This window comes from Anomaloglossus baeobatrachus, chromosome 11 (assembly GCF_048569485.1).
Source record: "Anomaloglossus baeobatrachus isolate aAnoBae1 chromosome 11, aAnoBae1.hap1, whole genome shotgun sequence".
Classification (NCBI taxonomy): domain Eukaryota; kingdom Metazoa; phylum Chordata; class Amphibia; order Anura; family Aromobatidae; genus Anomaloglossus; species Anomaloglossus baeobatrachus.
The window spans coordinates 141,574,140-141,592,612 of record NC_134363.1 but is presented as its reverse complement, the minus strand read 5'-3'; the positions used below and the strand labels follow the sequence as shown (position 1 = coordinate 141,592,612).

Here is an 18,473-nt window from a genome sequence, read left to right as displayed (position 1 = left end):
GCCTCTTGCCTCACGATATCCACAGCCTCTTCTTTTGATTAGCGAGCCTAGCGTGTCATCACGCGGCAAAGATTACGTTATTGCCAAGAAGATATTGAAAAGAAGAGCCATGGATGTCGGGAGGTAGGAGGTGGTTCTTAAGGCTCCTGTCCAGAGGTTAAAGATTATGGACATGGCCAACGGACTGGGTATTGCAAATCGGTCTGCACCATCTCTAGACTTTAGCAATATGATTTCTCTGAAAAAGATTAGCACCTAGTTATGAGTGAGGACTACTGTGTTCGGGTACTTACAATGCTCGGGTGTTTGGTACTCATAACTAGTGATAAGCGGGCACTACCATGCTCGGTACTCGTAACTAGTGATGAACAAGCACTACCATGCTCGGGTGTTCAGTACTCGTAACTAGTGATGAGCGGGCACTACCATGCTCTGGTGCTCAGTACTCGTAACTAGTGATGAGCGGGCACTACCATGCTCGGGTGCTCAGTACTCGTAACTAGTGATGAGCGGGCACTACCATGCTCGGGTGCTCAGTACTCGTAACTAGTGATGAGCGGGCACTACCATGCTCGGGTGCTCAGTACTCGTAACTAGTGATGAGCGGGCACTACCATGCTCGGGTGCTCAGTACTCGTAACTAGTGATGAGCGGGCACTACCATGCGCTCAGGTGCTCAGTACTTGTAACTAGTGATGAGCGAGCACTACCATGCTTGGGTGCTCAGTACTCGTAATTAGTGAAGAACGAGCACTACCATGCTCGGAACTCGTAGCTAGTGATGAGCGAGCACTACCATGCTCGGGTGCTCGGTACTTGGAACGAGCAGGTCGGACACTCCAACGGGCTCAACTTGAGTACTGAGCATAATGGAACACAAATGGAAAACTTGAGCATTTTTCCAGAAGATCTTCCTTAGAAATTCTCAAGTTTTCCATTAACTTTCTCTATGCTAGGTTCTACAATCGAGCCCGTCGGAGCGTCAGACGTGCTCATTTCAAGTCCCAAGCACCCGGATCACATTAGAGCTCGCTTATCACTATTGGTCACCTCTACCTCCAGACCAGTCATGGACAGGACATTTCTGCATTTAAACCACAGTTTCACCTAAATTATATCTATGGATGCATGCAATCAAGATCCTTGAATTTTGGTAGAGTTACCAATCCACTTATTTTACATACAATCTTGAAAAAAATGAGACTTGCTTGATGTATAATTAGGAAGTAATCCATCAGTAGCATTGACGTGATCAAGTCAATAAGAGTAAAGATGGACACTGATCATTTTTTTTTTTTTTTTTGGATATCTTAGAACCATACCTCTGACTTCTTGTCATCAAGGATTCAATGGGTAATATTTTTCCCATTCTTAATGAAATAATATACATTTACCATTGCAGAAACGTGCGCAGGTGGGGAATAGGTCTTCCTTACTGTCGTGGTCAGTCAATGTTTTGTCCATTCCCATTGGCCACCAAACTGAGTTCACGATAATTTGCTTGGAAAATCCTTCCATGTTAATGTGTAATTGTGAGAATCTTTAATGTTTTTTCCCCTACATCATCTGATTCTGGAACCAGGTCTTGAAATAGGGCTATAATATTGGGCAACACGTGACCACCAGGTTAAAAACATCACATCAGCTTTGAACCATGCTATAAAAAAAGGCCTCAATGGAGGAAGGTATTTCATCACTTGTGAAGGGAATTCACCAAAAATATACCGTATATACTGGCGTATAAGACGACTTTTTACCCCCTTAAAATAATGGCTACAGTGGGGGGTCGTCTTATACGCCGGATATACGGGGGGGGGGGGGTGTGTATGTACACTGCAGCGTCCAGGGGAGGTGGGGGCAGCAGCTCTGGAGCACAGGGGAACGCTGCGGCCTGCATCCTTTGATCTCCTGCACCCGCTCATATAATATGCACAGCCGCTGTCCATCTCCAATGGTGCTGAAATCGCACGCAGTGAGGGGCTGGGGGAGCGGTGCATAGTATATGAGCCTGCGTCCCAGTGTGATCGCACATGTCCCCCATGTGTTAGATTTGGCCCCCATGCTGCTGCTCATTCTAAAATAAAAAAGCTTTACTTACCCCTGCAGCGTTTCTCCCTGTGTCCCTGCTTCCAGTGTGATCAGGCAGAGAGCTCAGGCTGCTGTGCCGATCACATGACCGCACTGAGAACCAGGAAGTGGAAGAACAGAAGCACGGAGCCAGACAGGAGGGAGCTCAGCGCTGGAGGAGGTAAGGAAAGAGGGTTTTATTTTACTTTGGGCAGCAGCCTAGGGGCCATATCTGACACAGGGGGACTTGTGCGATCTATAGGGGCCATGGGCAGCACTATGGGGGAGATATCTGACACAGGGGGACTTGTGCGATCTATATAGGGGCCATGGGCAGCACTATGGGGGAGATATCTAACACAGGGGGACTTGTGCGATCTATATAGGGGCCATGGGCAGCATTATGGGGGAGATATCTGACACAGGGGGACTTGTGCGATCTATAGGGGCCATGGGCAGCACTATGGGGGCGATATCTGACACAGGGGGACTTGTGCGATCTATATAGGGGCCATGGGCAGCACTATGGGGGAGATATCTAACACAGGGGGACTTGTGCCCATTATGGGCCCCGGTGAGCTGCTTCTAACCCCCCAGATGTATGCCCTGCCAATCCCCCCCCCCGCCGATGCCGCGGGTGCTGTACCCGCCGAGCAGCGGGTGCAGGCCCCACAGAGCAGCAGAGTTGTGTGTATTTGTCTGTATGTAGCAGAGTTGTACGTGTTTGTCTGTATGTAGCAGAGTTGTACGTGTTTGTCTGTATGTAGCAGAGTTGTATGTGTTTGTCTGTATGTAGCAGAGTTGTATGTGTTTGTCTGTATGTAGCAGAGTTGTATGTGTTTGTCTGTATGTAGCAGAGTTGTATGTGTTTGTCTGTATGTAGCAGAGTTGTGTGTGTTTGTCTGTATGTAGCAGAGTTGTGTGTGTTTGTCTGCATGTAGCAGAGTTGTATGTGTTTGTCTGTATGTAGCAGAGTTGTATGTGTTTGTCTGTATGTAGCAGAGTTGTATGTGTTTGTCTGTATGTAGCAGAGTTGTATGTGTTTGTCTGTATGTAGCAGAGTTGTGTGTGTCTGTTTGTCTGTATGTAGCAGAGTTGTGTGTGTGTGTTTGTCTGTATGTAGCAGAGTTGTGTGTGTTTGTCTGTTTGTAGCAGAGTTGTGTGTGTCTGTTTGTAGCAGAGTGTAGTACCATTGTTTCAGTCCAGTTGTGGCTTTATACAGCAGGGAGGAGCATTCCTTGCTGTACTAAGTGAACATTGGAGCAATTGATCTGTCAATGGCCCTTTAAAAACATATTGTACGGCTCTCGCGGAATTAAAATTAACATGTTGCAATCAAAGCAGACTTTTTTTCATTTGGGAGCGGGGTAGTCTTATACAGTGAGTATATCCCAAATTCTATATTTTTAGGGCAGAAGTTGGGGGTCGTCTTATACGCCCAGTCGTCTTATACGCCGGCATATACGGTATGTCTACGATGGATACAACACAAACTTATAGGGAACCAATCACCAGGATTTTCGTGTATAACCTAAAGCCAGTGCTATACTGGCGCTATCAGGCTGATTCTATACATACCTTTATCGGTCAGCTCGGATGTTTAGGTTTTGAAATTCAAGAAAGTGAAGTTTGTAAAATCATCAGCTTTTTGAGTGACAGCAGCTGAGGATCAGATAATATCTGGGGGGTATTCATAGTTATCCCCTCCCCCTGTTAGAATTAACATAAGTATTATACAATCGATTTAACTTTTCACTCGCAGGGCCGGTGTGAGGTCATACACCCATGTGACCAGAAGGGGTGGGGCCTCAGCCAACAGAAAAATGTTGCTTCCTGGTATCAGCTTTGAAGGCTGAGGCCACGCCCCTTCTGGTCACATGGGTATGACCTCACACAGGTCCTGCAAGTGAAACAGTGAATCATTTGTATAATACTTATGCTAATTCAGATATTTCCAGATATTATCTGATCCTCAGCTGCTGTCACTCAAGAAGCTGCCAATTCTATAAACTTTACTTTCTTGGATTTGAAAGCCTAAACATCCGAGTTGACCACTACAGGTATGTATAGAATCAGCCTTGTAGTGCCAGTATAGCACTGGCTTTAGGTTATATATGAAAATCCTGGTCATTAGTTCCCTTTAAAGGGTGGTGATACAGGCAAAGAACAGTGACTGGACACATTTATTGAATCATGTCTCTGGTACTGACCTGTGTCCGCTAAGGGTGGCCGTATCTCTGACAGCTTGAGCAGTTTCCGATGCAAAATCCAAAGCGCCAGCAACGGGTTTGGTCACCGTTCCCACCAAACCTTTTCCTAAGCCGGAGATGAAGCCACTGACACCACCTTCATTTTTAACACCTTCAACGGTGGAGGTGATTACACTTGTCAGTCCGCCAATTATTCCTAGAGGAAAGAATTGCAAGTCACTTCATGATGATATGATTAAATACATAGAAACGTTATGGGCAGCAGAATCCTTTAGTTCACGTCTTGTGTGCAAGCAACTCAACTAAGGTTTGGTAACTACAGGCTACATAAGCCAACAATGCAAACTTATTCATATGACTCCATGATCCCATCTAGGAAATCACGCAACCTGATTTGGCACCAACTGACGACAATCCCAAAACCCAGAGATGTGGCTACTGGGCAGATATAGAAATGGCCATTTTTGTATGCTAAATATCCCATTTTTTCCTAGATTTCCTTAAGCAGTAATGCATATCAATATTCTTGCATTCATGGTTTGCATGCTTTAGCATTTCAGACTGCAACTTTCTTCTTTTGTTATTATATGTCATGTTCAGTTTTGTACCTTCAGACTGCATTTTGAGAGAGCAGTCATTCTTTTTGTCTAGATTAGGGTACTTTCACACTTGCGTTGTGTTTTTTTTTTTGGCGCAATCCGCTGTCTTGGGAAACAGCGGAATCCGTTGACGGATTCCGCTGTTTCCCATAGACTTGCATTGATGACGGATTGTGCCAAAAGTACCTGCGTTGCTTCTGTTGGCCGACGCTCTGTTGCTTCCGCCGAGTGGAAGCAACGCAGAATGTAACGTTAAATGCTTGCGTCAAAATGACGCCACCCAACGGATTCCGTTGGTTCCATTAAAATTTATAATGGTTCCCTATGGTAGCGGATTCCGTTGCTAAGTGCTCAACAACGAAATCCGCTGCTGGATTCCGCTAATTTCTACTGAGCATGCCCAGAATGAAAAAAAATGAAAAAAAAAAAAAGAGCCGACGGATTCCGTTAGACGGACGCCAAACGGATGCAACGGTTCGTTATTTCAAAGGAATCAGCTAACTGATTACTGTGAAATAACGGATCCGTTGCATCCGTTGACACCACAAAAATAACGGATGCGTCAAAACGACGCAGCAACGGACCCAACGGATTTCGCCCAACGCAAGTGTGAAACTAGCCTTATGGAGTCATCCCCTCTGACTGTGCACCTCTCCCCCATTAGCCACAGGTGATTTCATTTTTCAGCATCAGGTTCCTACTTGCCCATACACATGGAGGTTTGTAACCCAGAGAGAGGCTTCAGTTCAGTGTAGGTTCCCAGTAACGAGATGTGCCTTGACGTGGCTACTGGGCAGATATATAAAATGGCCATTTTTTCTATGCTAAATATCTCAATTTTTCCTAAATTTCCTTAAATAGTAATGCATGTCTATATTATTGCATTCATTGTTTGCATGCTTTAGCATTTCAGAGTGCAACTATCTCTTTTTGTTATTATAGGTCATGTTCAGTTTTGTACCTGTTCAGACTGTATTTTGGGAGTGCTGTCAGTATTTTGGTCTATACATTCAAAACTATCTTAGGTATTTAAGGAGTTGTCAAATTTTTTTTTTTAAAAAAAAGTTGTTTGCTTCCAAAAACAGTGTCACCATCTGTCTATAGGTTGTACGATTTCTTTTTTGTAAGCAGTCATGTGTTTCTAATCCCGAAATCCACTTTAAGTATTTCTTCGTATATCCTGACAAACAGGATAGATCTGCTGACCTTAGTGTAATATTAGTTACAAGACCTTCCTCCTTGCTTCCATATAAAGGTAGACATACATATCACATGAATGTGAGCTGAACCCCTGATTTTGGTCAGACCAGTCAACACACTTCTTTTTTCCTTAGCCAAGTGCTCATGTATATAGGGAGGATGGGGGGGGGGTCAACAGTATTAAAGATCTGAAGATCAAGCATAAAGTCAACCATTATCTTTCTCTCAACCCACATTTTATTGATTTTTGTCCATTTTTTAAATTAATTTTTTTGAATTTAGTGTAGTCACTCGCAAAATAATGAGCACCATTGACGTGGGTTGCAAGTTTGTGCATTTTGGCCAAAATATTGACCAATACATTATACACAACTTTTTTTTTTTTTATGCAGGGTGCAGGTTGAGCTCTTTAGTGATAGCTGGGTAATGTGGGGGGCCTGTCCTGGGGGTGCACATAGCTCGCCTGATGTAATAGTATGGGGGGTTGATAAGAGGCTGTTATATGGACAGAGGTGCATTTCATGTACTGGTGAGAATGGCTTAGTATTTTGCACCAGTGCTGCCCTCGCCTTTATCATGGGGGCCTTCTGCGCCCTGTTGTGCATTTGTGTCAGGACATGGTATTGGAAGTCTGGCTGCTTTTTTTTTTAACAGTTTTTCTTTTTTATTGATTTTTGCCTTTTTGTTCGGTGTCTTACAACCTAACTAGCAACCAATTGGCTTTTTAATTGTAAACTGCAAGATGGTTATTGCATGGAAATTATTTAAGAGATACCGTATTTTTCGTTTGATAAGATGCACCCCAAATTCAGAGCAAGAAAAGGTGGACAAAAAAAGATGTCCGTTTTGTAATCCGGTGGTGTCTTACCGGAGGGGGCAACAGTGGTAGTGGAGAAGGCTGGGCTTGCACCGCGGCGGAGGCTGCAGCATAGGCTACTGGGGTTCGAACTGCGGAAGGTGGTGCTGCCGTGCTGAGCAGCTGTGTTTCGGCTGCGGCGACTGCAGAAGGTGAGAACTTCAAAGAAATGGCACCCGAGTGAGTGCAGATCGTGTTCTAGGCTCAATGGCACGCCGAGATCTCATCTGCGCAAGCGCCACCTCAGGGTGCCATTTTCCTGAAGTCCGCTGGAGGGAGATCAATGGGCCGGAGGCGGCACCTGCGCAGATGAGAGCTTCAGCTTAGAGCTCGAACTGCGTACGCGCCAACTCCGGTCAGCATTATTTGAAGTCATTACCATCCGACCCAGCCGCCAGAGACCACGCACAGACACTCCAGCAGCCGGAGACCCCGCACAGCAGCTGCTGCCCCAGCACAAGCGTCCACAGACCCCGCTCCAGCCCAGCCACCAGAGCATTCCCCCCTCCACCACCCCAGTAAGCTACATTCATATTATAAGGTGCACCCCTCACTTTAATCCCAAATTTTTGGGAGGAAAAGTGCCAAAAATTCAACTATTAAATATGATTATACCATGAGCGAGTCCATGAATGCCAGCGACCAAATGCTCCCCGCTGGTTGCAGCATGATAACGGATGTATTCTCTCTCTGTCTGATGTCTGTTGTCCATAGTTTTTCCGAGGCCGTCAGAAAGTGTTCCTGCAAACTGCGAAAAAAGAGCAAAATGACATGAGTCATTCAAGAAGATGAAAAAAAAAACAAACAGTGCTGCTCCAAGCATTAACGAGGTCTTTGGGAGTTTCCTTAGGCTACGTTCCCACCATGAGTATTTGTTGAGTGTTTGACACTGCAGAATTTCTGCACTATTTCCAGACCTTACTTTTAGTGTTTTTTTTCAACTGCTTTTGGTGCGTTTTTTTTCCCATTTCTGTTTTAGATGCAGTTTTTTTGGCGTCATGCTTTAAATAAAGCTGCTTTGTTTTTAAAACTTCCTTGTGTTAACATTCCTAGGTGTGGATTACATGCGATTTTGATGCGAAAATGCAATAAAACGCATTTGTGTTTTTCAGCTGCGGATTTTCCGCATCTAATGCAAGTCTATGAGGAAATTCTGCACAGAAAACTCAGCGTCCTCACAAGATAAATTGAGATGCTGCAGATTGGAAAAATGCACCGCAGGTCAATATACACAGAGTAAAAAAAAAAAAGAAGCGCAGTGGACAGGAGACTTCTATAAATCCCATCCACTTTGCTCTAACTGTAAAATGAAGAGTTTTTCACACAGTGAAGATACGCAACGATAAAAACCCATGGTGGGAACGTAGCCTTAAGGGTGCTTTACACGCTGCGACATTGCTAGCGATCTCGTTAGCGATGTGACACGCCAGATCGCAGAGAAGATTTGCCGAGATCGCACATAGGTAATTTTTGTAGCGCCGGTCACATGTGCGATCTCGGTAAATCGTATGTGCGATCTGGCGTGTTACATTGCTAACGAGATCGCTAGCAATGTCGCAGCGTGTAAAGCACCCTTTAGGGTAAGATTCCACTTGCAAGAGACTCGCACCGCATCTCGCATCGCATCACCCGGTAGCGGAGCGGTTCATCTGCATGTATTTCTATGCAGCTGAGACACTCCTGTCGGAAAAGAGGCAGGCCGAGCCGGGTGATACGATGCGAGATACGCACGAGTCTCTCGAAAGTGGAATCCTATCCTTAGAAGTACAATTGACTGTGGCAGGGATCTGGCTCGCTGCACGACCCCTGTGGGAAAAAGTGATTGGAAAGCAGTACTATCCCAGGTTCCTTTACAGCAGGGTGCCCACAGGTTAGACCCCACCAATTAAAACGTGATGGCATATTTAAGTCAAATTTTGGCATGTTAAGAAATAGGAAAACACTTAGGTGAGTTTTTAGTGCAGAAATTTCCTTCACCAAAAACACTTGCTGTTCTGGTGCGTTTTTGTGTCTTTTTTTTTTTAAGTGAAATAAATGGCTGGAAACGCTACAAAACACAGGAAAAAATAGCGCACCAACAATTGACATGATGCTTCTTTTTTCTGTGCGCCAAACTGCAAGGAAAAAGAAGCAACGTGTGCACAGCATTTCAGAATTCTCAGACTTTGCTGGGAGAAGGATAAACAAAAACGCAGCGAGTGCACAAGGTTTAAGTGCTTTATTTTTGTCCTCAGCAACGGTAAAGGCTGCTTTCACACATCCGGTTTTAGCAGTACGGCTAAATCCAGCTCTAAAACCTATGCAACGGATGCGGCGAAAAAAACGGATCCTTTGCATAAGTTTTTACATGCGGCCCGTCCGGTTTTTGCCGGTTGTGGCACGCTACTGAGCATGCGCAGTGCAAAAAAAACGCATGTGGCGACCGGATGCGTTTTTTGCCGCATTCCGGTGTCCATAGGCATGCATTGGAAAAAGTGCCGCATCGGCCGGATGCGGCGCAGTGCAGGTTTTTTTGCCGGACAAAAAAACGTGCAGGCAACATTCCATCCGGACGTTGCATCAGCTAAATATGCCGCATCCGGCAAAAACCGGACCGAATGCAAGGCCATGCGGCACAATCCGGCACTAATGAAAGTCTATGCGGAAAAAACGCAACCGGCGGCAAAAAAAAAAACCGGTTGCGTTTTTTCTGTAAAGAGCCGGATTGTGCCGCACAGCAAAAACTGGATGTGTGAAAGCAGCCAAATACTAGGATTTATTACCTCCCCGAAAAAAATCTTTAGCCTCTTGTCTTCCTTTAGAAAAAAAACAGACTTGATAATTGACCTAATATTGGTAGACGGTCCACTAAGGTCCTCTCCATTATGGGGCAACTCATTACAACAAAGTGTTCTAAGTTGGATATTACAGGGGTGTCTGGTCTGCAAAATTAATTTTCAAATACTCTAAGGATTAATAGAGGGGGGTCCATTGGTTAAGACCACCATCAATAAGCTGGAGTGTAGAGAGGCCGCATAGTGTCTATCCCTGGAAGACCTGGCTTGTTAAATTGTATCGGCAACCATACTACTTGGAAGTACCGGTGGCTCTGCGGGGAGAATGTACACGGGACGTCTGCCAAAATGTGCCCAATCTATGGGAGTATCATAGTGTGAAAAAAAATGAATACAAAAACATTAACTTGCCGTTAGATTTGTATTCCATAAAAACTAGTGTGTCATTGCTCCCTCGACATCCCGACATGTTTGTTCGATAGGACAATCCCTTGAATGATCATGATATCTATTCCTTGACATTTCCGTCAGCATGAACTATTTTCCTTTTCAAAGAATGCTTACCTCTTGGTGACCCTCTACTATCTTTACTCATGGGAATCGCTCACTTAAGTTTTTGATGAAATATGAAATAAGAAAAAATTCCCACACTTTCAGTATTTCTGGAATCTTTATTTATGTGTTTGAATTCAGGAAAAGTGAGAAGAAAATAAAAAGTGCAATTGTTTCACATCGTGGCACCTTTATATGTAACGGACTATGAAAAATAGCACCAGAAATAAGAACTTGTCACTTTGTTTTTTTAATATTTTTCTGGAAACCGAACCATTCTTATAGGCGGTGTCTTATTACAGATCGATGAGGCTAAAGGGTGATTTACACAAAGCGATATCGCTATCGATATCGCTAGCGTGCGTACCTGCCCCTGTCGTTTGTGCGTCACAGGCAAATCGCTGCCCGTGGCACACAACATCGCTAACACCAGTCACACGCACTTACCTGCCTAGCGACGCCGCTGTGGCCGGCAAACCGCCTCCTTTCTAAGGGGGCGGTTCGTTCGGCATCACAGCGACGTAACTAAGCGGCCGCCCAATAGAAGCGGAGGGGCGGAGATGAGCGGGACAAACATCCCACCCACCTCCTTCCTTCCTCATTGCGGGCGGCCGTAGGTACGGTGTTGTTCTTCGTTCCTGCGGTGTCACAAATAGCGATGTGTGCTGCCGCAGGAACGACGAACAACCTGCATCCTGCAACAGCAACGATATTTGGGAACTGGACAGCGTGTCAACGGTAAGTTAAGAAAAATTGCTCCTTAACGGTTGTTCCTGCGTTTCACACGCAACGACGTCGCTAACGAGGCCGGATGTGCATCACGAATTCAGTGACCCCCAACAACATGTCGTTAGCGATGTTGTTGCGTGTAAAGCAGCCTTAAGGCTACTTTCACACATCAGGTTTTTTGCATCAGGCACAATCCGGCTTGTGCCTGATGCAACGGTTCCGGCGCAGAATATGAAAAACCGGATGCGCCGGATCCTTTTTTTTACGGATCCGGTATACCTGATCCGTCAAAAAACGGATCCGGCGCATCAGTTTTTGCATCCGTTTCATCTGTTTTTTTGATGGATTCGTTTTTTTACAATACACTGGAGCATGCGCAGTTTTAAAAAACGGATCCGGCGGCCGTATCCATTTTTTGCCGCATTACACCGGATTTGGCGTCCATAGGTTTCCATTCTAAATCACGCCGTATCGCACCGGATCCGGCGCGATGCGGTTTTTTGTCAGAGAAAAAAAAAACGTTACAAGAGACGTTCCATCCGGCCGCCGAATTAGCCAATTATGCCGGTACGGCAAAAGCCGGATGCAACACAAGGCCATCAGGCACAATCCGGCGCTAATACAAATCAATGGGGATAAAACGGATCCGGCGCCGAATCTGTTTTATAAGTTTTTTTCCGGATTGTGCCTGATGGAAAAAAACTGATGTGTGAAAGTAGCCTTAGCTGTGCAGCAACACAATACTGGAAAGCGCGGTAGACCATTGAATGAAACCCAAGTGACAGTAAAGCCCCCTGTGTCAATGGTTCTGTACGGATATGCTGGCCTAAAACAGGATGCATGCCATTAAAATTGTACCCCGACCATGTCCTCTGTGCGATTCCTGCAGCTTTTACATACTGACCGCTCCGTGACTTTGCTTCGCAGCAGCTGCCATGTTTGGCATTTCGTAGCTAAAGTCTTCTGTGACAAGACTATTTTTCTTAGGACTTCCAGAATCTATGCAGCATAAGATAACTCCGTTACCGCATACCATTCCTATAAGCTTCCAGAAAGGTTACACAGGGGTCGTTATGTGTAAGTGATGTTAGCTGCTGACATTTGGACATTTTAACGAATAGATCATTTAGTTCCCATGCAGCCTAGCGGAGTCCTACAGGCCTGGATGCTCCATTATTAAATCTGCACCAAAAATTCATTTCTGAAGCTTTATACATTAATAACAAACAACCAAGAAACAAACATTACACCTAGAAGTGCCATGTGTGGTTACTTTGGTGGGACCTTCTGCATGATCACAGGTGGTCCTCCAGATCTGACAAGTATAGATGGCCATAAACTATATGTTCATCTGTCATCTTCTCCTTTCACAGTTCCCCTGACCATCCATACAAGCTCAGTTCAGATTTATTCTCAACAGGGAAAGGGGAGTAAGTAATCAACAAACACATTCTTGAGCAGCTTTGGCCCATCAGAACAAGGGATAGGAGATGTTACAATACAACATGCTTCGTCCTTTATCTCATGCCTAGGATTGTGCTGCCCCACCAGAGGATCCACCGATGGTCTCAAGCATGGGTGAACATATCACTGGTGCGCCCCAATACGTCTGTTTATTCATCACATTTTGATCTTTCAGATGGGACTTAAAAACCATTTCTTCCCAAAAGCTACAGCGTGCAATGACCGTACTGCCACCTCCTCACCACCGGAGCTGCCACCTCCTCACCACCGGAGCTGCCACCTCCTCACCACCGGAGCCGCCACCTCCTCACCACCGGAGCCGCCACCTCCTCACCACCGGAGCCGCCACCTCCTCCTCACCACCGGAGATGAAACCTCCTCACCACCGGAGCTGCCACCTCCTCACCACCGGAGCTGCCACCTCCTCACCACCGGAGCTGCCACCTCCTCACCACCAGAGCTGCCACCTCCTCACCACCAGAGCTGCCACCTCCTCACCACCAGAGCTGCCACCTCCTCACCACCAGAGCTGCCACCTCAACACCACCAGAGCTGCCACCTCCTCACCACCAGAGCTGCCACCTCCTCACCACCAGAGCTGCCACCTCCTCACCACCAGAGCTGCCACCTCAACACCACCAGAGCTGCCACCTCCTCACCACCAGAGCTGCCACCTCACCACCACCAGAGCTGCCACCTCACCACCACCAGAGCTGCCACCTCACCACCACCAGAGCTGCCACCTCACCACCACCAGAGCTGCCACCTCACCACCACCAGAGCTGCCACCTCACCACCATCGGAGCTGCCACCTCACCACCACTGGAGCTGCCACCTCACCTCCACCGGATCTGACACCTCCCCTCCACCGGAGCTGCCGCAACCGCTCAACCTACTGTCTCCTCCCCTTTATCTTGTCAAGTGTAAGCCCTCAAGTGCAGGACACTCTCCTTTCTATACCAGTCTGTCAATGTTTGCCTGTTCAATATAATATACAAGTATGTTGTATGTAAATAATTTTCACATGTAAAGCCCCATGGAATCAATGGTGCTCTAAAAATAAATAATAAATTTTAACATGCTTAATCCTTTGTTCTCCTGAATACAAGCATCTGTCACAGATGGCTCTCTGCATTATAATATACATACAACCCTCCCATACACAAGGATCGTATATATTATTCGATTCTGTGGCGTTCAACGTTCACAAATCAGTAAATACTTACAGATCGGCGATGATTTAATAGTCTTTTTATACAGACCGATAAAGCTTCAGATGAGCACATAACGATAAGCAATACATCAATCAGTGCGTGAAGGTTGTCATTGTTCTCGGCAGCGCAGGTCTTGCTTACACACGGCGATGTGCTGTCGAGAACGATGATCTTTTGTGAAAGCCATTAGATCATTTCACTTCATGAACAGGCGTTTTGCTCTTTTTTCAAGCGAATGGCAGCCTATTTAGACTTAAATATTGCAGTATATATTGAGCTATATTCTGGTAGTCCAGCTGAAAAACTGTCTAGTTCAGATAACTTGTCTAATATGTAAAATGACCTTTAATGTTCGACTTTCTATTCATGTGCAATAGACAGCACAATCTGCAATGTAAACCAATGATGTAAACCGGCCCCATCATCTGCAGTTACAACCTTCGGTAATAAAGCACTTGCTTTCGGATGAATTGTGCACTGTGGGTGAACCGTGTTCTGGGAAGAAATTGCCTTTTTTGTGTCCTTGCTTAATATCCTCTAGTGGCCACTTGAAAAGTGCATGTTGGACCGCAGCCATGGATTGTTTTAGGGTCATGCTCAGGTTTTTCCAAGTAGATATATGACATTCGGTTTAGGTTCTCTAAATTTAATGTACTTCAGTGCATTCTATCCTAAGGTCGGGATGTTCTCCGTTGGATGTGACCAAAATACAGGCATCAGCACTAAAAGAAAAAAGCCACACTATTTTTCCAAAATATATACACTGTGTGCAGAATTATTAGGCAAATGAGTATTTTGATCACATGATACTTGTTATACATGTTGTCCTACTCCAAGCTGTATAGGCTGAGAGCCAACTACCAATTAAGTAAATCAGGTGATGTGCATCTCTGTAATGAGGAGGGGTGCGGTGTAATGACATCAACACCCTATATAAAGTGTGCTTAATTATTAGGCAACTTCCTTTCCTTTGGCAAAATGGGTCAGAAGAGAGATTTGACGGGCTCTGAAAAGTCCACAATTGTGAGATGTCTTGCAGAGGGATGCAGCAGTCTTTAAATTGCCAAACTTTTGAAGCGTGATCACCGAACAATCAAGCGTTTCATGGCAAATAGTCAACAGGGTCGCAAGAAGCGTGTTGGGCAAAAAAGGTGCAAAATAACTGCCCATTAATTGAGGAAAATCAAGCGAGAAGCTGCCAAGATGCCATTTGCCACCAGTTTGGCCATATTTCAGAGCTGCAACTGTGGCGCCCCTGACCTGGTCAGGCACCACTGAGTACTGCACCCATGCTTGGACAGTACTTCCAGGTAATCCTAAAGGCCAGAATCAGGTGTGTACGCACAGACACATAGCAACCAGTTCCCCCACACCATTAAGATGGGACCCTTGGGTAGTCTCCAGAGGGGGGCTAGCCTTCAAATCTTATTAATGGGTGCAGCGGAGGGGCTGAGAGCTAAAGTGCAGAGGTTGTAAGGAAAGGAAGGAGAGCCAGTCTGGTGGTTGTGAGCGTGGCAGTCGCAAGGCAGATCTGCGCGCTCACTAAATGTTCCTATTTTTGCAGTCTGGTAGAGCACATTATCCTGCTGAGGAGAAAAGATAGACAGCACTGCACCGCCTTCACAAGCTTTTCTTTCTTCCATAGTTCATCCATGTAAAATGCACATCTCAGGCCGGTAAAGAAACAGACTCATCAGACAGTCTTGTTCCATTGCTCCATGGTCCAATTCTGCTGCTCACAAGAGCAATAAATGGTGGACAGGAGTCTGCATTGTCAATCTGACCGGTCTGCATCTGCTCAGCCACATATGCAGCAACCTATGATGGGATGGACTGTATACTCCGACACCTTTCTTCAGAAAATGGTGCTATAATAGCTCTTCTGTGAGTTGAGAAACCCCCAAATTCCTCCCTTCTCAAAGTGGTTCATCCTTACCCATGCCCATCTCTCCCGCTTAAACACACCTAAAACTTACTGTTCACCTGTCTGTAATATACAGTATACCAGACCTTAACTGATGCCATTGTAATCAGAATATTTACTTCACCGGTAACGGTTATTACTGCAATGCCTAATCCGAGGCTCTTGGAATTGATTTTCTTCTTAAGAGAAATTCCTTACTAGAGATGGGAGAGTCGATTTGCAGGAATCTTGGTCCATCTGCCAGATCTTCAATCTATGGCCGATAAATGTAAGCCCTACGAATCATCTTACTTCTCGGCATTTCCAGCTCTTCATTTGAAAAGGCGCAACATTGTGTGTGTGCATCACAGCGCAATGATGACACCGTGACCGGCCCGGAAAATCAAGAGAAGAGCCAGGAGGTAAGGAGGTTTACAAGCCTCCTGCCCAGTAGTCACAACTACTGCCCTGGCCGATGAACCGAAGTCCTGCATATCAATTGTTACATCAACATGTCTAAGAAACTGGAATCCTTGTTTCTTGATTAACTCCTGGACTTTAGAGTATAGTTGGCCAAAGCAGAGCTTTTCTTGCAGGAGAATCTAATGTGTTTTGGGACCTCTTGACTGTCCCCCAAACAAAAGCTGCTGGTAGAATGAATTCAATGACCGGTCCTTTTTTTCTTTAAGCTACTCCACTCTTCCAATAAAGAACACATAACTGATTGGCTAAGATGGATTTTCATGTGCTCGAGAGAATTGGGAGACCTAGCTGTTGGCCGATGGCCATCAAAAGGTACAGTATATGAATCAACTGTAAGGGAAATTAACATGGCAGCTTTACATGGACCAAAAGGCTACTAAAGAAGAAAGGAGCCACGAGAAGTACTTATAAACTACAGTGTGAAGAAATTTCCTGCCTGTCAATTTAGCGCGGGATAGATGCTATTAGGGTACGTGCCCACGATCAGGACCCGCTGCGTGCTGTACGTGGCGGGTCCTGACCTGCAGGGCCGTGAGTCTCCTCCGCAAGAGAACACAACTGCCCAGGCCTACGATCAGGGTTTGGGACACTGCGGTCTCTCACTTGTGTTCTCCCTACAGAGGACGCTGCGACTCTGCAGCAAAGAATTGACATGCTTGAGGCTCAGAAAGCCGCACCGCATAGTGGGCATGAGATTTCTATAAATCCCATCCACTGTGCTTGTATTGTACATCGCAGCGTTTTGGACGCAGCGAAAACACACTGCCTCCAAAACACTGTGAACCCTGATTGTGGCCACATACTCTTAAAGGTCTTACTGAAAAGTACTCAGAAGATGAAAACACATTGTTCCATCAGAAAATTGCTAAATTAACTTAGACATTTTTAGCAAACATCAGAAGGAATCAACATAACATTCAGATCTGTTAATCTGCCGACAGGGTGTACTAATGATGAACACTACGGTAGCTCCCCCCAAAAAAAAAGCATGCTGTGAATCACTTATACGCCGATGTTAGCAGAGATGTGAAAGCAGGGAATATGCCAGTCTAAATGTAGGAAGAATTGACATTTGGCATTCCATTAAAATTTGGTACAAGCGCAGCAATTTTTTCTGCCTCAACCCTTTGCTGCACTCCTTGCAAATTAAAATTTTTTTTGCATGTGTTGTATATGGGATTTTCAGTTGTTTCATTGGAAATTTCATCTGATGTTCACTAAACGTGGTCAGATTTGCAGACAAATCGGCAACAAATCCATCACAGAAGGAATCTACGATTTCTTTTGTCTGTGCAGAAAATATACAGTATGTAACATGTGGAGGACAGGGGCGGAACAATCGCGGTTGCAGGGATCGCAACAGTGACCGGGTCGGGGGGGTGCAGGGGGCCTGCCCCCAGCCCCTGCCTCAACTGTATGTGTGTCCGTGGCTGCACATGCAGCTGAAATACATTGCAGTGCAGAGACCCATTGGGTCCTTATACTGCGATACACGCTGTTGGCCAAACAGAAGCTGGCAGCTTCATTTACTTATTTAGTGGCTGAGGGAGGTGCATGGCAAAGACGTCATATGTTGCAATAGCACTGACACCGATGAAACCTGCTGGCCACTGTGTGCTAGCTACACAGGACGCTACGCAACAAGGGTGCCAGGGACGGTGAGTACAACGTTGTTTTTTGCATTATACAGAATAGAGACATATTTTCAAGGATGGGGACATATATACTAGGAGGGAGACAGCATATACCAGGAGGGGCCCACTATAGCAACACATATACGAGGATGGGGTTATATATACACACCAGGATGTGGGCTAGAAAGGGGAACATATATACCAGGATGGGGACATATATACCAAGATGCGCTACATATATGACAGGATGGGGGGCATACTTGCGAGGAAGGAGCCCAGGATGGGGGATATTAGAACAGGCCTGGTCCAAAGTTTGCACCAGGGCCCATCGAGCTCTAGTTACGCCATGGTGGAGGAGGATCACAAAGTCTCATCTAGTGAATCCACAGAAAATCAGCCACATGCGGATTCACCTAAAGTGTTTGGGTCTGGACCTCTTATCCAAAGGCAGTTTTAGGTAAAGCAGTTGAAGCCATTCATGAGCAGCGATACCAGACACAAACCTTTGACAAAAAACAAACAAACAGCTTTTGCTAGGGAAAAACAAAAGTTTCTAATTTTCAACAATTCCTTAGAAAAGTTTAATGTTTTCAAAGTCCTTTAAACCGCCTTCTGATCTTAGCAGCAATCCACAATTTTAATAGGATGTGATGTGTACTTTAAATATAAAGCAGACCACTAACCACAAATCTATACGGTAGGAATGCCCCTATTATATAAGAAGCAATTAAAGCATACAAACGTATGTTGAATGAAAGAAAAATATCTTCTTAAGGAATGAAGAAACT

At 45.4% G+C, this 18,473-nt stretch overlaps 1 protein-coding gene across 1 annotated transcript in view; it reads right to left on the bottom strand.

Moving 5' to 3' along the window:
* VPS13D (vacuolar protein sorting 13 homolog D) overlaps window positions 1-18,473 on the bottom strand; it is a 497,408-nt gene that overhangs the window by 63,678 nt on the left and 415,257 nt on the right. The window contains 2 exon segments of the mRNA XM_075327411.1: window positions 4,278-4,473; window positions 7,548-7,680. Of these exon segments, the coding sequence (XP_075183526.1) occupies window positions 4,278-4,473; window positions 7,548-7,680 (329 nt within the window).